General features: G+C 44.2%; 1 protein-coding gene across 1 annotated transcript in view; it reads right to left on the reverse strand.

Moving 5' to 3' along the window:
- The window catches only part of SDC1 (syndecan 1), a 31,968-nt gene extending 16,254 nt beyond the window's left edge, over positions 1–15,714 (reverse strand). The window contains exon 1 of the mRNA XM_024210842.2: positions 15,552–15,714. Coding sequence (XP_024066610.1) covers positions 15,552–15,608 — 57 coding nt within the window. The 5' untranslated portion in view covers positions 15,609–15,714. The remainder of the gene's footprint in view (positions 1–15,551) is intronic.
- Between the last annotated feature and the right edge of the window lie 2,754 nt (positions 15,715–18,468).

Genomic DNA, 18,468 nt, shown 5'->3' on the forward strand with positions numbered 1-18,468 from the left:
CTGTACCATTTTTCCAGATCTTGGTAAGGAATATTCCTTTCCCATTTCAGTTTTCATTCACAGCTAAGCACAATCAGTACCAGGCTTACTTACTACTATAGAATCTCATGTGCAGGTCTCTCTTCGCATAGTTTACCTTTAAAGCAACTCTATGGCATAAGAGTACTCAAGCTAGTCAGACTAGCTGACAGAGTGCTGTTTCACTGAAAAGTACTGTTTCAAACCCACTTATAAGAATGGCCATACTGGGCTGGACCAGTGGTCCATCTATCCCAGTATCTGGTCTTTCAACAATGGTTAGTGCCAGATGCTTCAGAGGGAATGAACAGAATAAGGCAATTGTTGAGTGATCCATTCTGTCATCTAGTCCCAGCTTCTGACAGTCAGGTTATGGGACACCCAGAGCATGGCATTGCATCCTTGACCATTTTAGCCAATAGCCATTGATGGACCTAGCCTCCATGAACTTAAATACTTTTTTTGAACCCAGCTATACTTTTGGCCTTCAAGACAGCCGCTGGCAATGAGTTCCACAGGTTGACTGCACATTGTGTGAAGCAACACTTCCCTGTATTTTGTTTTAAACCTGCTGCCTATTAATTTTATCAGATTACCCTGGTTCTTGTATTATGCAAAGGGGAAAAATAATATTTCCCTATTCACTTTCTCTATAGCATTCAAAATTTTATAGACCTCCATCATATTTCCCCTTAGTCATCTCTTTTCTGAGGAGACAGCCTAGTCTTTTTCCTCTTCATATGAAAGAGGTTCCATACCACAAATTCCCCCCCCCCCAAATCTCTGTATTTTTGAATTCCAATATCTATCATGTTTGAGATGGGGGACCAGAATCGGATGCATCATTTGAGGTGTAAGCATATCATGGATTTATATACTGACATATTTACTGTTTTATTATCTATCCCTTTCCTAATGGTTCCAAATAGTTAGTGGTTTTGACTGCTGTGGCAAAATGAGCAGATGTTCTCAGAGAATTATCCATTATGACTCCAAGACAGCTTTCTTGAGTAGAAATGGCTAATTTAGAGCCCACCATTTTGTATGTAGAACTGGGATTTTTTTTCCCCAAAGTACAGTACTATGCACTTAACATTGAATTTCATCTGCTATTTTCTTGCCCACTCACTTGCTTTTGTGAGATCTTTGTAACTTTGTAGTCAGCTTTGGACTGAGTAATTTTGCAAAATTTGCAGGCAATACAATCTCACTGTTTACCCCTTTTCTCAGATCATTTATGAACATGTTGAACAGCATTGCTTCTAATATGGATCCTTAGGGGACCCCACTATTTACTTCTCTCCACTGTGAAAACCCTTCCTACCCTTTGGTTCCTGTCTTAACCAGTTACTGATCCATGCGGATCTTCCCTCTTATCCCATGACTGGTTTGCTTAACAGCCTTTGGTGAAAAATGTGTCAAAAGGTATTCTAAAAGTCCAAGTACACTATATCCACTCCCCCGTCCACGTGTTTGGGATCCCCTTCAAAGGCATAATCTCTCTTTACAAAAGCCATGTTGATAGAACATGTTTCTCGGTGTCTGAATTCTGTTCTTTACTACAGTTTCAACCAATTTGCCTGGTACTGAAGTTAAGCTTACTGACCTATAATTTCCAGGATAGGCTCTAAAGGCTCTTTTTTTTTAAAAAGGCATTACATTAGCTATCCTCCAGTCATCTGGTACAGAGGTTGATTTAAGTGAGAGGTTACATATCACAGTTAGTAGTTCTGCAATTTCATATTTAAGTTCCTTTAGAACTCGAGTGAATACCAACAAATTGGTAAACTAAACAGACTAAACAGTTTACCATCTGTGTAGTTTACAAATTTGTTCCAAAACCTCCCTCTAACACCTTAATCTGGAACCGTTCCTCAGATTTGTCACCTAAAAAGAATGGCTCTGGTGTGGGGATTTCCCTCACATTCTCCACAGTGAAGATGCAAAGAATTCATTTAGCTCCCCCCCCCCCCCCTCAAGTTCTTGTTTTGCTTCTCATCTGTCTAGTGGCCCCAGTTTGGCAGGCTTACTGCTTCTGATATATTTAACCTTTTTGCTGTTAGTATGTGTTATTTGCTTGTTGCTCTTCAAGTTTTTTGGCCTGCCTAATTATACATTTACACTTGACTTGCCTAAGTTTATGTTCCTTTAAAAATTGGAAGTCAAATCCTACTGAGGAAAATAGAAAGGAAGTCTTTAACTGCCTCTTACTGTTTAGCCTTGGTGCCTTTTTGGTTCTCTTACTTTATGTTGGGCACACATTTAATCTGAGCCTGTCGGGTGGTTTTTTTTAAAGTTTCCATGCAGCTTCCAGACATTTCATTTGTGACTGTTCCTCTTAATTTCCAGTTAACCAGCCTCCTCTTTGTGTAATTCCCCTTTTTGAAGTTAAATGCTACTGTGGTGGGTTTCTTTGGTATTCCCCTCCCCCAAAGGATATTACATGACGGTTGCTTTTACTCAGCAGTTCAGCTACATTCACCTCTTGGACCACATCTTGTGTACCCCTTAGGACTAAGTCAGGAGTTGCCTCTCCCCTTGTAGGTTCCAGAACTAGCTGCTCCAAGAAGCAGTCATTTATAGTGTCCAGACATTTTCTCCGCATCCCACCCTGAGGGAACATGTTCCCAGTCAATATAGGGAATTGAAATCCCCCATTATCAGGTTCTGTTGTTGTAGCTTCTGATCTCCCTGAGCATTTCACAAATCAATCACCGTCCTAGTCAGCTGGGTGGTAGTATATTCCTACTTCTACACTCACGGTTCAAACATGGAATTTCTATCCCTAGAGATTCTATGGTAGGCTTTGATTAATTTAAGATTACTGTATTTGATTAGGACTTTTCACATAGTGCCACTTCCCCACCAGTCCAGCCTTCTATCATTCCTATATATTTTATGACCTGGTATTGCCATGTCCCACTATCACTCCAAGTTTCTGTGAGGCCTATTGTATCAATATCCTCATTTAATACTAGGTACTCAAGTTCACCCATCTTTGCATTTAGACTTAGCATTTGTACTCTAGCACTTCTAAAATGTATCAATATTTAGTGGTCTGTCTTCATGTGATGTAGTTGAATAGGACTCATTTGAAGGTTAACTTCTCCCCTCTTGGGGTGACCAGATGTCCTGTTTTTAAAGGGACAGTCCTGTTTTTTGGGACTTATGCAGGCACCTATTACCCCCCATCCAGTTTTTTCCCCACAGTTGCTATCTGGTCACCCTACCCCTCCTCCTTACGATATACAGTATCCCCTATAATAAATCCCCCCCTCTAAGGTAGGAGCATATAGTTTGGACAAACTCCTACACACCTGTCAGCCTTCCCCCAGCTCTTAGTTTAAAAAGGTCAGATTTTTAATTTTACATGCCAGAAATCTGGTTCCACTTTGGTTTAGGTGGAGCTCATCCTTCCTGTACTGGCTCCTCCTTTCCCAAAAGGTTCCCCAGTTCCTAATAAACCTAAATCCCTCCTCTGAATATCACCACCTCATCCATGCATTTAGACCCTGCAGTTCTGCCTGTAAATGGCCTTGCGTGTGGAACTAGAAGCATTTCAGAGAATGCTACCACGGAGGTCCTGGACTTTAATCTCTGACCTAGCAGCCCCAATTTGGCCTCCAGGACCTCTCTCCTACCTCTCCCTATATCACTTATACCTACATGTAACACCCACTAGCTCCTTGCCAGCATTGCACGCAAGTCTGTCAAGATGTCTTGACAAGTCCACAAGCTTTGACTTCAGCAGGCAATTCACCATGCAGTTCTCCCAGTCAAACCTGGCTATCTGTTTCTAATAATCAAATCCTCCATTACGGTCTTCCTATTAACAGGGGTCCTTCCCCCAGAGAGGTGTCCTTATTGCAATAAGGGATACCATAACAGTTTCCCTCCACTACAGCTTGATTTTCTCCTTCCCTCAGACTTTCCTCAACAGCACAGAGGTTGTCAGACTGGGTGTGGCACTGTTCTACTGTGCCCCAGAAAGTCTCTACATACCTCTGTCTCTGCACTCTGGTCTCAAGAGCCTGTATGCCATCTGAGGGCCATGAGCTGCTTGAACCAAATCCACACACACTACTTGCCCACACCACAAGTAATCAATCATACATGCAGCATTCAGTGCATTAGATTGGATAGCCACCACTCTGAAAAAAATAATGGAGGCAGAAGTCCAGCAACATTCTTACTGGGGGTTTTGTTGGTTTGGTTTTTTTGAGGGGGAGTTTATTGGCCTAATTTTAGAGCATGTTTATTAAGTACCTGGCTCTCATGTACCCTTGCTAAACTCCCTCAAAAGACTCCCTTATTCGCTAGCACCTCAGGTCACTTAGGAGCTGGCTTTTTAAATCCCTGTTTTCCAGGAGTTAGCTCTGCTCCCTTGTCAAGGATCCTAAAAGGATTAGGGATCAAAGGATGGCAGGCTAAGCTCTCAGCCTTGCCTAGCAGGCTGCTAGGCTCAGCACACAGCCCCACAAACAGACCACACTATAAGCTTCAATCAAGCAATTTCCAGAGGCATTTGCAAGGCTTGACTAATTAAGATCCAAGCATCTCAGTAATTAAGTCAGTGCTCTGGAAGTACAGCAAGGTCCATAATCACTATTAAATTGCTATCCCTGGTTCAATCTCATGTTAACAAGAATCTTAGAATGAAATATTGTAGTTATAGCACCAAAGTTAAGTATTTTAATGTGTTGGCCTAGACATGGGATTCTTGGCTCCCAGAAAGAGCATTGCACAGTCTAGATGTGGTCATTTAGAATGGCTACATACAGCAACCATCTTGAGACAGCACAGATGGTTGGCTATTAGTTATAGATGTGACAGTACAGGCCAAAAACCAGTGTCCATCTAACAACTGAACAGGATTTAGATAGGACATGGGGATTGAGCACAAGGAGTTTGTTTAAATGTTTAAAAATAGAAACTGTAAAGAGGGTCTGAAAGGTATGACCACATAGTTGAGTTCTATGTGGGAAGAATAATTGAGCTTAATGCTTAAAAAAACCTAGCCTATCAGCTATTCTGTTAAAGGCCATGACTCAGTTGATGCAAGAGTGAGCTAGAAGACCACTCATCCCTGCCCAAGCTTTCCAGGATACAGCCCTCTTGTTTGAGCCTCCATACTCAGGTGGAAAGAGTAGCCAAAATACAATTGTCCTACTCTAATGGAAAAACCCAAGAGATTTAGGTTTATCTTGAATCAGCCTTTGGCTCAACTGTTTTGATATTCAGACAGCTGGCAAGCTTGCCATTCCCACTTCTGTAAATTAAAAAGCTGGTGTTCTATGGTGTCATGTTGGACATTAATCGATGAGTTTTATGCAAGCTCAGAATACTTTCCCACTTCACACAGGCCCCATTTAAGCACATTGATCTGTTGTAGATAGTTAAGTGGAAAAGCCCCATAGGGTCATCAATTTAAGTGCCTACCAATGACAGATTATTGGCTATAGCAGGTTTGGCAGGAGGCTCTGTTAAAATTAAAGTGTGGCTTGAAAACACCCCCCGTTCTTCACTTACCAAACTGGGGGTGGGGAGGGGCAATGAGGGAACTTGGGCTTCTGCCCTAAATGGCATGCCTCCCAGGGTGCTGGGCTTCAGCAGGAGTGGGGCTGAAGCCCTGGCAGGCATGCCCCATGGGACTGAAGCCCCACTCCAGCTGGCACACCCCAGCTCTCAAACTTCTGAAGATCATCATATGCAGCTCAGATAGTCAATGTTTGGCCACCCTGACTATAGTGTTGAGTGCAGCAAGAGTGACCCTACTCAACATATCCCTTTAGTCCACTAAGCTCCAGGTAGGCACCCCAGGACACTTCAGACACTTCTGCCCCATTCCTAACTAGCTTTTGGATTATTGCTGTGCATCCTACATACAGGTGTAGAAGCAGCAGCGTCCACAGTTAAGACGTCAAAGGGCATAGCTTAGTGCTTTTTAAAGACAGAAGGTTCCTACATGTGCTGCCAACACTTAATTGTGCCATGTGTGCTATTCTCTAGGAAGAGACTTGCCCCTAACCCAGGCAAACTGAAACCAGGAAGAACGCACAGAAACCCAATTGTGATGACCCATTGTTCTTGAAATGGGGACATACTTCCTTAGTTACAGAAATACAAAGCAGATTGGGGAAAAAAAGAAAAAAGTATTTTTAGCTTGTTTCTTACCACAGAAATATGCTGTCACAGAGCTGCAAGTTACCCAAGCTCCTATTTTGCAACTAGAGAGTGTCAGTCTCCAAATATCATGCAGGCACAAGATCTGAATAAGTTTAAAACTGCCTTCCTATGCATGTTGTATAACTTAATGAGGTATGACAAGAAATAAGGCAAGATGAACTGTAAACAGATATGCTTCCAGCGTGTACCATCTTACATCTCTTAATGGAAGAGACTAGTAATGGCCCAAAATCCTAATAAAATTAGGTTTCATATGTAGGATTGACACTATTTTAGTAAGAGATGTGGCTTGCAACCTGGCTCTGTTGCTCCACACACTTTGGAAGACTACACTGGACTGACAGATTAGTGCCTCATTTAGACGCTACTTTGCCTGAAGTAGAGATAGTAGGTTATGAATTTGCTTTGAGACCAAAAAGAACCAGGTTATTTTTCTTCTAAGGACTAGCAACCACACACAATCCCAGGGGAGTTCATGCAGACACCAGCAAAGTCACTGTAGTTTTGTAAGTAGCAGCATTACAAGAGACCTTGCACTAACAGTTTCCAGATGAACAGTCATTTGCTCTCCATATGGTAAACTGCCTCCGTTCTTCCCTACCCACCCCCAGACCTCTATATAGCCTGTTCCTCCAGTAATCTCTGGATGCAACTGGAGTTAGTGCTACTGCCTGGCTCTAACTGGTATGTGTATTGCTGCTTGGGCTATTAGTCTGTCAGTTGGGACAGCCTTTCCCACAGTAGGCTTTCTGAGCTAAGTCAGAGAAAGCTAATGCAGCCTCTGAACTTAGTGCAAATTCAGTTGGTGGGGAAAGGAAAATCAGGGGTCATTAAAACAATCATGTTCTGCATATCCTCAGAGAAAAAATTCAAATTCTATTCTCTGTCTAGGAGACACGGTCCTTTGTCAGTTTTTGCCTGTTTATAAAAACCATGTGCCAAAGTGTGGTTTCCAAGAACGGATGAGAAAAAGCTAGTCCACTAAAGAGAAGTTACTGCTTTGTGCTATGGGTAGGCTAGTATATTTCAGAGAGGTGGTTGGTAGAGCAACATGCAGTATCTAATGCAGACATCACCTGGTCCAAAAATCTGAGCCAAGATCTGTAGTGTAAGTTTTTCCACAGCAGGGCATTGTAGACATGCCATAATCATGCAATGAATCCAGAACCACCTTAGCTTCCCCAGGAGTTAATTCATAAAGAATTCAAGACAGCTGTTTCTGCCATTAAGCACTTAAGGCAATGAGTGGCATTTGACAGAGGACAGAGCCTCAGTGAAAGGCAAAGATAGATTTGTAGAGTATTACAAGCCTGCTAGCGAGCCACTGCTGTCAGATAGCTTGTACCCCACCTTTCACCAGTGCCTTAAGTTGGTGTACTAGGACCAAGATCACTTAAAACCAATTGATCCGACAGTCTTTTCCCCTCTCCTCAAAAAGAGACAGAAGTTTCAGTAATAAAGGGAGCCACAAGAGATGAAGCATTAGAACTTCCATGCCAAGTCAGACCAATGCCCACCCAGCCAAGTACCCCATCTCCAGCTGTAGTCATTACTAGAGCTTATGGGGGAGTGTTCAGAACATGGCAATTATGGAGAGAGCTACTCTGTCTTCCTCTCCCAACTTCTGGCAGGCAGAGGTTTAGGGTCCTGAGTATGGGGTTGCATCCCTGACCATCTTTGCTAATAGTCATTGATGGACCTATCCTCCATTAACTTATCCAGCTTTTAACAGTTATACTTTCGGCCATCACAGCATCCCATGGCAATGAGTTCCACAGGTTAATTGTGCATTATGAAAACTATTCTCTTGTTTGTATTAAACCTGCTGCCTATTAGTTACATTATGTGATCCCTGGTTCTTGTATGGCGAGAAGGGTAATCACTTCTCTACTCACTGTTTCCACACCATTCATGATTTTATAGATCTCTATCACCTCTCTCCTTAATAGTCTCTTAAGCTAAGCAGCCATATTCTTTTTAGTCCCTCATACAGAAGCTGTTCCATATCTCTGACCATCTTTTGTTGCCCTTCTCTAAACCTTCTGTAGTTCCATTATTTCCTTTCTGAGATGGGGCAACCAGAACGGGTCCAGAACCCAAGGAGTGGGTGGACCATGGATTTATATAGTGCAGAAGTAATCTATTTTTTTTCAGGGTCCAAATTTCTTGGTCAAGGTATTGTCAAGATCCAAACTCCAGAGAAAGATGCCCTCCCTGCCCCCCACAACCAACAATATTAAGTAAATAAAAAAATGTTGCGGTCTGTTCAAAAGCATCTGGTGGTCTGGATTTGGCCCATGGTCTGCCCATTGACTACCCTGATATAGTGGCATTATGATATTTTTCTGTCCTATTTTCTCTCTTTTTCGTAATAGTTCCTAATAAGGTTAGCCTTTTGACCACTGCTGTGCATTGGGCTGACTTTTTCAGAACACTCCACAGTGGCTCCTATATCTTTCTTGAGTGGTAATTTAGAACCCATGATACATGTATACTAGGATTTTTTCCCAGCATGCATTACTTTGTACTTCATGTTTAATTTTATCTGCCTTTTTTTGCCCAGTCACCCAGTTTTGTGAGATCCCCATAACTCTTCAGTCAGTTTTGGACTTTGCCATCTGCTAATTTTGCCACCTCACTGTTTACCCTTCCAGCAGATTAATAAATATGTTGAACAGCACTGACCACAGCACAGATCCTTGGGGGACCCCAGCTGTTCATCTCTCCCCATTCTAAGAATGAGCCATTTATTCCTACCCTTTGTTTCCCCGTCTTTTAAACCAGTTACTGATCCAGGAGATGACTCCCGTTATCCCATGACACCTGAGTTTCTGTAAGAGCCTTTGGTGAGGGACAATGTCAAAGGCTTTCTTAAAAAAAGTACATTAAATCAATTGGATCACCCTGATCCACGATTGACACCCTCAAAGAATTCCTCACTATTTACAAAATCAGTGTTGATTCTTCCCCAAATTAGATTTTGCTCACAATGCTGTTCCTTGCTATAGTTTCTTCCCAATTGCCTACTACTAAAGTTAGGATGACCTCTGGAACCCTTTTTAAAAAGGGAAACAAAAAACCCAGCATTGACTGGAAGATGGCCAGTGCATCAACTGCAGAGCTGTGTCCTGTTCCTCTTGTAAATTTTGATATAATCAGTTTCATTCTGGAAAGCTTTCAGACACCACAGACCAGAAGATAACAGTGGAAGATATGATGTGCCATGGGAACACAGCCATCCATTTGATATAAGTGAATCACTTTGCAAAGCAGAAGGGGGGAGACTGACGTTACTAAGAGCAGCACACCCAGATGTTAAGTCAGGCAAGTAGTTTTTATTGCTTCATTTAAGCCAGGACAGCCCCAGAGGGGTTTCCAGGTTTTAGACAGAGGATGAAGAGCCATAAAAGTGTAACATTGAGGATTCAGTTGTGACTAGAGTTTCAGTGACTCAACAGGAAGTTACATTCCCAACTACACATTGATCCAATGAGCCAGAGATTCCACTAGGAAAGGTTATCCTGGGGTGGGGGGGGGGGGTGTAAATGTAAGCACTTCAGACCCCAATAGTCAATTTCAGAACTTTGAAATTCAGCTGTAGTTCTGAGTTTAGTCAAATGTTTGCCTCCACCACTTTGCTTCTGAACTTGGTAATGAGAGATCTGTGCTGATCTTGCTACACATAGAAGCCACATTTTAGCTTTTCAGATAAAGATTAACTCCGCATATCCAGATAGCTTTCCAGATTGACTAGCCAGTCCAGATACCAAACATATTGAGGAAACAATGTGCTTCTACAGTAGGCCAAGAGTTGCTACTGGAATCCGTATTACACACCAAGTAGGTAGCCCAATATCCAGAAGTGCTCAGCATTCAGAATGCTCAACTTCAAAAGGCATCATAGATCACTTACTTCAGAGCCTAGTGTTCACCACTTACAACTGAAAGTTTTGGTCACTGACTGTTAAATTTAAATCAAGGAAGCTCTACAGTGGATGAGGCTCTCAAATCTAATATTAAAAAAAATAGGTCAACACAAGGCTTTATTGAAAAAGGTTAGGTTAGCATGTAGTACCGGAAAAGTTTGACTACTTTGTTATATGTCTCTGATGAAGGCAAGTTTTATGACCAGGACTCAGATGATAGATGATAGAAAGCGAAATGCTCATGTGTCAACTTTATTCTCTCCAAGTTTTATCTGCAACTGGATTGTTCAGTGATATAGAAGAGTTGTGACCTGGCCTATACGGCATATTAATTATGTGGGTAGGATGGTTAGGTACTCTGTAGTTCCCAACACAGAACACTGTTCCAGCTGGGTGCATAGACACGACAACCACATTCCTGAAGTCATGCTACAAGACCTAGCATTGTTTGCTAGCGTTAGGTCCTGTGTACATTAAGATGGAACAGTGTTTTAATTATGGTTGGGAACTGCTATGTTTACAGCTCAGATTAGGCTTTTCTGCACAGAAGTAATCTGAAAGTTTCATTTGATGTTCCATTCATAGGAGAGTGTTCATTATCATGGAACTCTTACAGAAACCTACATCAGCCTTTTTCTAGAAAACTTAGTCACAAAGTAATGTTTGAATTAAACTAGAATGAAGGCTTAACACATAGGGAGGGAATATTGGAGTCCATTAATGTTAGTGTCCTCTGAGAGGAAAGTGTCCACTTTGACACCAGGAGTCACATCAAGCTAGGTTTGTATGGGAGGAGTCCCTACAGCATTTAGTTAAGGACAATTATTTCAATAGTAATGAGTCCCACACACTGAAAGACATGCTTAATGTGGACTATATACAAGCCTTGTTCTAGCTAGAATTCAGGTTAGTGCACTTAAAAGCACAGAATTTCAGCTTCATATTTTAGAAGATTTACAGGTTTGTTACACTTGCTGTAACTTGTCTCAGGCTGTTAGAGAACTGTTGAGCTTCCAGCAGCTTCCCAGGGTTGCCATTAGAAGTGTTAATTATTCAGTAGTACTAGGTAAGTCATCCTAGAACAAAAAGACTAAGAACTATGCTTACATTGGTGTCCCTCACCTGGGAAGAGCTTGAGACCACTGAAGGCCCAACATTTTACACCTGTTGTACATCAGCAGCTGGACCTTCACATGGAAAAGCCCCATTTACGATGGGTAGTTTGTGTAACAGAGATTCCTCCTTATACACAGAGATTTAATGGGAAAGCTGGACTAGCTAGTTTCCTTATAAGACATTAGCTGACATGCAGCTCAGAATGATCTCACCTTTGAAATGGTTTTCAACACTGAATACAAAGCAAAGCCAGGCTCATTGCCAGCCCCTACCAGTCTTTTGCTAGCTTCCACTGTAGCATTCAGCATGTCTGTACCGGAGACCCAATCAAAACTAGCTATCCATCTTTAGAAGCCATGGTTTTTAGACAATGGACATTGCTAATGCAGTTTCCCCTAACTAGGCTGGGGAGAGCTTGCACCATGCCCTCCTGGAGCCACAGCTATAGATTTGCTAAGGTTCTATGAAGCGTATTACACTGTAAGGATACACTGTTCATGCAGCAGTTCTAAAGATTAGTAGCCACGTGGCGATGTTAACCAGCTAAAATATCATAGGCTACCAACTTCATTGAAATAACCCAAACAACCCTGGATGACCACAACCCATGCATGCGGGACAGGAACACCACAGCTGTGATCATGTGCTCTATCAGAGGGGAGTCTTTTCCCAAATGTGTGGCCAGGCAAAGCAGAGCAAAGGCCATGCAGTAACATGAAGCACAGTCTCAGAAAGCCAATGGGGAGATGGACCCATCCTGGGTTCTTGAGCCATGTACAGACATGTCCATTCCTACAGCAAGAGACAGTTACTGCCCAAGTCCCCTTAAGCAATGCCAGGAACAGTCTTCTACTTCTGCAGAGCTTAGGAACCCAGGAAGGTACCAATCTCCATAGTCCCCCTAAGTTTCAGGCCCTTCTCACTTTCCACCCCATCACTTCAGAGAGTGAGCAGGGAAGGTTGTGCTCATATTTTACTGTCCTGAATAAACCACGGCCTCCTCCAAGGACAGCGGAAAACTCCCTGCTCTCCCCTTGTGGGCAGAGCTCAAAAAAAAAAGCAGGCAACATACCAACAGGACAAGCTGAGGAACAGGAAATGAATTTCTGTGGCTTCATGCAGCAACATGGCAAGGAGACAAGTTGTCAAGCAGTTTGCATGGCTGCACAGTTGTATCAGGTGAACAACAAGCATGTTTCACAACCCACTCCTCAGACTAGCGGGTGAGGGAACTAGCTAGAACACTGCTAGCAACAAGCATGTCGGATGGGATCCCAAGCGGGCAGAGGCCTACACAGCAACGCTGTGCTTTCTACACCCATTACCTGAGGTAATCTTATCAAATCAGTAAACTTCATCTTCTGAGTCAAGGGCAGCTTGAGAGGAAAGCCAGCTTTGATCTGTGGTTCTAAGCAGCATTAATTTAAACAGAATAAATGCAAGCATGGGCCAACAGTTACAAGGGAAGTTATTTAGGTACTGAGTCACCAATGTGTTGCCTGAGGCTTTTTGCTTAATTTATTCATTGATTCTGCCTATTGGTGAATTGTCTTTAAACGCTGAGTGTCTTCTAGTTTAGAGTATTCCTGTTATCAGGTTAATGCTAGATGTCTATGATCTGCAGATATGCATAAACAGATAAGGGCCTGGTGGTAAGGGAGAACCTACGCCAACAACGGTGGCCCAAAAGCTGGATAGACCCCAACTGTACTTTGTCTGACAGTAAAAGTGCTGTTAAGAGGTGTCATGCCGGTCACTTCTACCAGGCCATCTCTGCCAGGACAGGATTGGTTATTCCCAGGAATAAAGTGCAGTGTTTTAGTTTCCAAAGTTTGGGCCCATCCACTGTTCTGAGGCCTAATACAGATATTAGATTTCTAGAGTTCAAGTCACATAAGTTAACGGATATGAAGCAGCAGCAGCTGGACTACAGAGATTGTCCCTATCTAAATTTGAAAAAGCTCCTGGGGTCTCTTCACCACCACCTTTTGTTTTTGATTGCTAATGATAATCAAGAGAACTCTGTAGTACTTTGCCTGTACATAAGTGTACTCTGATTTCTCCTACCCTGAAGGGCTTTCAAACACCCATTTCACGATTTCTGTAGCACCCCCTTACTGTAGATTTCCCTTCCCTTTCTGGATTTATTTATTATTAATATTATTATTTCTGGAACATTTGAAATTCAACCAGGGAGGGACAGTTTGGTTTTCAGGACAGGCCATTTAGCTAAGGACACTGCTCTGTCCTGGTAGGGAAAGTTACACTTTCCTTCCCCTCATGGCATATCCAAGGGGAGGAACAGACTACACAAATAGTGCAGATTCAGATACCGTGTGTTTATAGGATGGGAGAAAGTGGGCACTACATAGGCTTGGTCATGCTCAATAAATAATGCACTTGTTCACACAAGTCATACAAGGCATAATTGACTACGTATGCGCCTGGGAGCCGGGTATTGCTTAATTCTAGTCCTATCTCTGCCACTAACTCGCTGTGTCACCTCGAGTGACTTTTATGAAGTGGGTACACATGCCTGAGAGGTGGATTTTATGGATTAGTGAGTGTTTACAATCACTTTAATGAAAGGAGTCAGTGCTTTTCCATTTCATTCAAGTTAGACCAACAGAGTGTACTATGGAATGGCTTATGCAATCATCACAGGCGCAAAACTTAACTTTTTAAAACTGCTTTGTATGACTATTTTGCCAACTAGAGACTGAACAGCACTGAAGTGAACTTGCTATTCAGTGCTGACATCTGGTGGCTACAATGGGTAGCCATCTGAAGGAGAACCTAAGTGGCTACACCAATCCACTCAAATTTGGAGCCCACTTTGAAAATCTTTTTAAGGCTGTAGTGAGGTTTTTTGGGAAGATTTAAAAAAATTCTTTGACCGCCAAATAAAGCTTTGACTGGGGTAGTAAGGAGAGTGTTGACTTGGAGAGCCTAGTTAAAACGGCTTCATTAATCCACCATTGGGAAGGCACATACTCGGTGCCCAGATAAATTGAAGATGATCTATATAGAGATTAGCACTATCAACTCAACGAAATAAACTCTACACTCACTGCTGTAGAAACCTGATTTAAGCCTTCTGCAGAAGCTGAAGTCAGCAAGGAACTACAGAAGGAGCGTTTACTATAACTAGGCCATTGACTGAAGCAGTGAGGATTAGGGAAAGTTTTTTTTTTTTTTTAAATAGGCATGTTAGCCACTAAGTATTTTATTTAAAATTAATGAGAAAGACACCCACGCAAGAAGGTCTAGGCATGGGAACAAGCCACAGCCACATGATTTTCTGTTTTAGCGCCACAGCATGAGCACAAGGACACGACAGAAAGACTTGATTTGGGAGCACTCTTGAACGTTTTCCCACCGGCACGCTAGCTGTAAGTGGCCATTTCAGAGCAAGGATCTAAACTAGGTTATCGCTTAGCCCAGCCCATGGGAGCAGGGAGCGGAGCTTTCCCCCCCTCCGTTTGATTTTTAACTGGGCAGCTGCTTGAGGGGTCTGTTAACAAGGTCTCTCCTCGTGCGGGGAGCCTACAGCCGCCTACATCTGCTAGTCGAGCCCCACGCCCGGCGGCGGAGAGCGCACGGCTTAGCGCTCGGGGGCATTTTCGCCACCTCGGGACCAGCGGGAGCCTGTCACCGCCGCGGAACAGAGGCCAGAGCAAAGATCCAGCCAGCGGGAGGCGGGGCAGGACCCGGGGAGCGAAGGGCTCCGGCGCGGGCAGCTTCCAGCCAGGCGACGCGGGCGCAGGGGGCGGCTTTGAACGGAGCCCGGCGGGGCGGGCTGCAGCAGGCTCTGGAAGCCCTGGGTGTCAGCCAGCAGAGCGGGGCAGGGGAGGGTGCGGCGCGGCGCTAATAACCTGTTGAAAGGAGGCAGCGGTGTCAGACTCAGCAGCTCCTGCCAAGGCAGCCGGAGAGCGCTTCCTGCCAGCGCGGGACTGGGAGCCTCGCAACATATGGAGCCGCTTTGGGTAATTGAATGCAGGGGGTGAAGTGAAGCAAGCAGCCCTCCCCTCCCCCCCAGCCCGCTTCCAGGGGCCTGGAGCACCAAGAGCCCACCCCGCTCACAGCCTCTGCTCCCCCACCAAGCGCCAAAGCTGCGCCTGGCTCTGGCCCGGGGGGGGCTTCGGAGGGTGTAAAAGGGCTGACCCTCCCCAGAGGAGTTGGGGGAGAGATTGTCCAGCTCCTGTTGCTCCTCTGCACATCCATTCCCTTCCCCCCCGGCACAGCGATCGGGCACAACAAATAACCCCCCGCCCCCCCGGCCAGCATCCCAGGCCTCGGACTCACCGAGCACGCTGCCTGCAAGAAGAGGGCTAACAACCACACTGCCGACACGTTTATCATCCTCCCTCCTTGGCGGGCGCCGCTGCTCTGGAGCCTGGGCTGGGCGCTCCCGGGTTCTCCGCTTCACGTGCTCGCTCAGCCGCCCGCAGCTGCAAAGAGCCGACCTAGCCCAGCCCTGGCTTCTAATACGGCCAATGTAACAACCTTCACCTATCACCATCCACCGCCCTCTTCCGGAGCCCCGCCCCCTCCAGGCACCGCTCTCAGGGCGAGCACCGCCCACTCCTGCCACGCCCCTCCCCGCTCCCCGCTCCACCACCTTTAAGCAATCAGCGCTTAATCGCGCTTCCTCAAGGGCTGTTTCCTAACGAAATCACTGCCTCATCATTACCTGCATCACCTACGCAAGATCTTGCTCAACCCTCTAATTTCACACGTCCTTTTAGCTGCGGGCAATCGGCGTTTGCATTGTTCTCCCAGTTAGCCTGTTATTTCATTCCCAGCTTTACTTTGCATAAGAATAATTTCTCCCCCAAACATTTCATTCTCTAGATACAAAAACAAACACACCCAGTTTCTCAGACCTAATCTGGAAAATCCCAGCACGCTCCAGGACCCCCCCCCCCCATTTTTTCCCTTTTCTTTTTAAATGCTACACTAGGGAATATTTTTAAAAAGCTGACACATGGTAACAATAGGGAAGCAAAGCCTGAAACAACACACTAATGCAAGGGATGGAGGGAAAGTACCTGCGAAAGCCCTGTGCGGCTCAAAAGCTTGTCTCTCTCACCAACAGAAGTTAGTCTAATAAAATATTATTTCCTTCCTCCCTCTTAAAATGTGCATTTTGAATCTTGCATTTCCTGTTTAAGAACTTGGAAGTGAATTTAATCATCCTTTTACCATGTGTTGTTTTAATTTAATTATTTATTTTAGCCGCAATTCCCTCCCCCTCCCTTAGATCTAATTGTGAACAGTCATTATATATGGTCGCTCCCACATCATGTGATCGAATGATATTACAAACCTGCTGAACTGAAATCATTTTTTTTCCTCCTACGAAAACTGAGAGCCACTACTGCATTGTTTTTTACTAGTGAGACAATGGGTGAAGTAATCTCTTTTATTGGACTAACTTCTGCTGGTGAGAGAGCCAAGCTTTCCAGCTCACATAGAACTCTTCATTAAGTCATGTTTTTTATACAGTGCTCTTCAGAGGACTACCTGTTGCCTTTCACTGTTTGCCCAGGACAGTCTTCTCTTACCATCTTTTCATTAGGTAGTCTCATCAGTTTGATTTATTTTAAACTGTGCGGCTGCACTTTGTGTTTTTAATACATTTTAAAATTGTGCTTAAATAATAAAATCATACTAGATTTGTGACAAAAATGCCAGGTCAAAAACTATATTTAAAAAGTGGTCTGTGTAAGACGAGAACTGTACATTATTAAATATTAACTTTTAAATCAAATTTATTTTGTCACTAATTTTGCTGTTTGTATTTTTTTATTTTATTTTATTGCACTTTTCTGAGCTTGGACAGCTAAAATAAAGAAGGTTTGGTTCCAGCAAACAATCCTGCACATGGTTAATCTTACTATTTGTGTTTGCAGGACTGGAGCCTTAGTCAGTTTCAGTTTGTTTCTAGTCAATTTCCCTGTCACGTTTACTGCACCGGTTTACTGCACCGTATTGCAGAGTTTGGTCATAAACATAGCAAGGGAATGTTTATGTTTTCAAAGAGCCTATTTCCCATTTGATTTTTTTTTTTAACCATGACAATATTTCTACTGAATTAAGCTTTTGTAAAAGCTTGTTTTTCCAAAACCTACTACTGTGCTATGATGGTGTCTCTTTACAGAATACTTTTAACCTTCAGCTGAGCATCTTAAAGGAATTTACAAGTGTGGGGGGGGGGGAATATTCTGCTACCACTGAAGTTAACAAAACACTCACTGATTTCAAGGAGGGTAATTTGGTCCCACAACAACCACATTTTATATTACAGTAAGGTAAAGTGAAGCTAAATGAGATGGTAGGGCAATAGCACTGAGGAGGGGAATTCCTCACCCTTGCCATCCACAGTCCCCAGCATAGGAGGTGTGTACGAAGGGTAGCCAGAAAAAGGGGATGTGGAGGAAATATTGCTGTGATCTGGGGATCCCTGGCTGGAGAAATTACCCTTGCAGCCCTGGGCAGGTATCAAAGACTGGGGGAGGCTGAGCCTCCCCAAACAGCCCTCCATTACCCTGCCCACACACTGCCTCCAGACCCCCTCCTGCTTCCCACCGGTGCTCTGCGGCTCTTCCCTTGTGGCTGGGGCTGGGGCTAGTGGGGGCTGGCCTGCAGTCAGGGACTCCGGACGGCTGGAGCTGGCGTTCTGGGGCTAGAGGCCATGCCACCCGCCCACACGGTGCTCTGGGGGTGGGGGCTGCACCACCCACCCAGCACTCCGGAGTTTGGGGCTGCGCCACCCGCCTGCCTGGTGCTCTGGGGCTGGGGGCCGTGTGGGGGAGCTCTAGGCTTCAGCAGGGGAAGGGGGTGAGAGGGGTGGGGTGGGGCCTCAGGCAGAAGGGGTGGACTGGGCTGGGGGCTAGTCTCCCAGCCATGCCTGCAACAACTTAGATCAGCTCTGAGGTTGATTTTCAGAAAGGGATAAACAAATAACACACAAACTAAGGGTCACCCAATGAAATTAATAGGCAGCAAGTTTAAAACAATATAAAGAAGTACTTCTTCCCACAATCCACAGTCAACCTCTGGAACTTGCTGCCAGGGGATGTTATGAAGGCCAAAAGTATAACTGGGTTCAAAAAAGAACTGGATAAATTCATGGAGGATAGATCCATCAATGGCCATTACATAAGATAGTCAGGGACACAACTGCATGCACTGGGTGTCCCTAAACCTCTGACTGTCA

The sequence above is a fragment of the Terrapene carolina genome, unplaced genomic scaffold, assembly GCF_002925995.2.
Source record: "Terrapene carolina triunguis isolate 2854851 unplaced genomic scaffold, T_m_triunguis-2.0 Scaffold42, whole genome shotgun sequence".
Taxonomy (NCBI): Eukaryota; Metazoa; Chordata; order Testudines; family Emydidae; genus Terrapene; species Terrapene triunguis.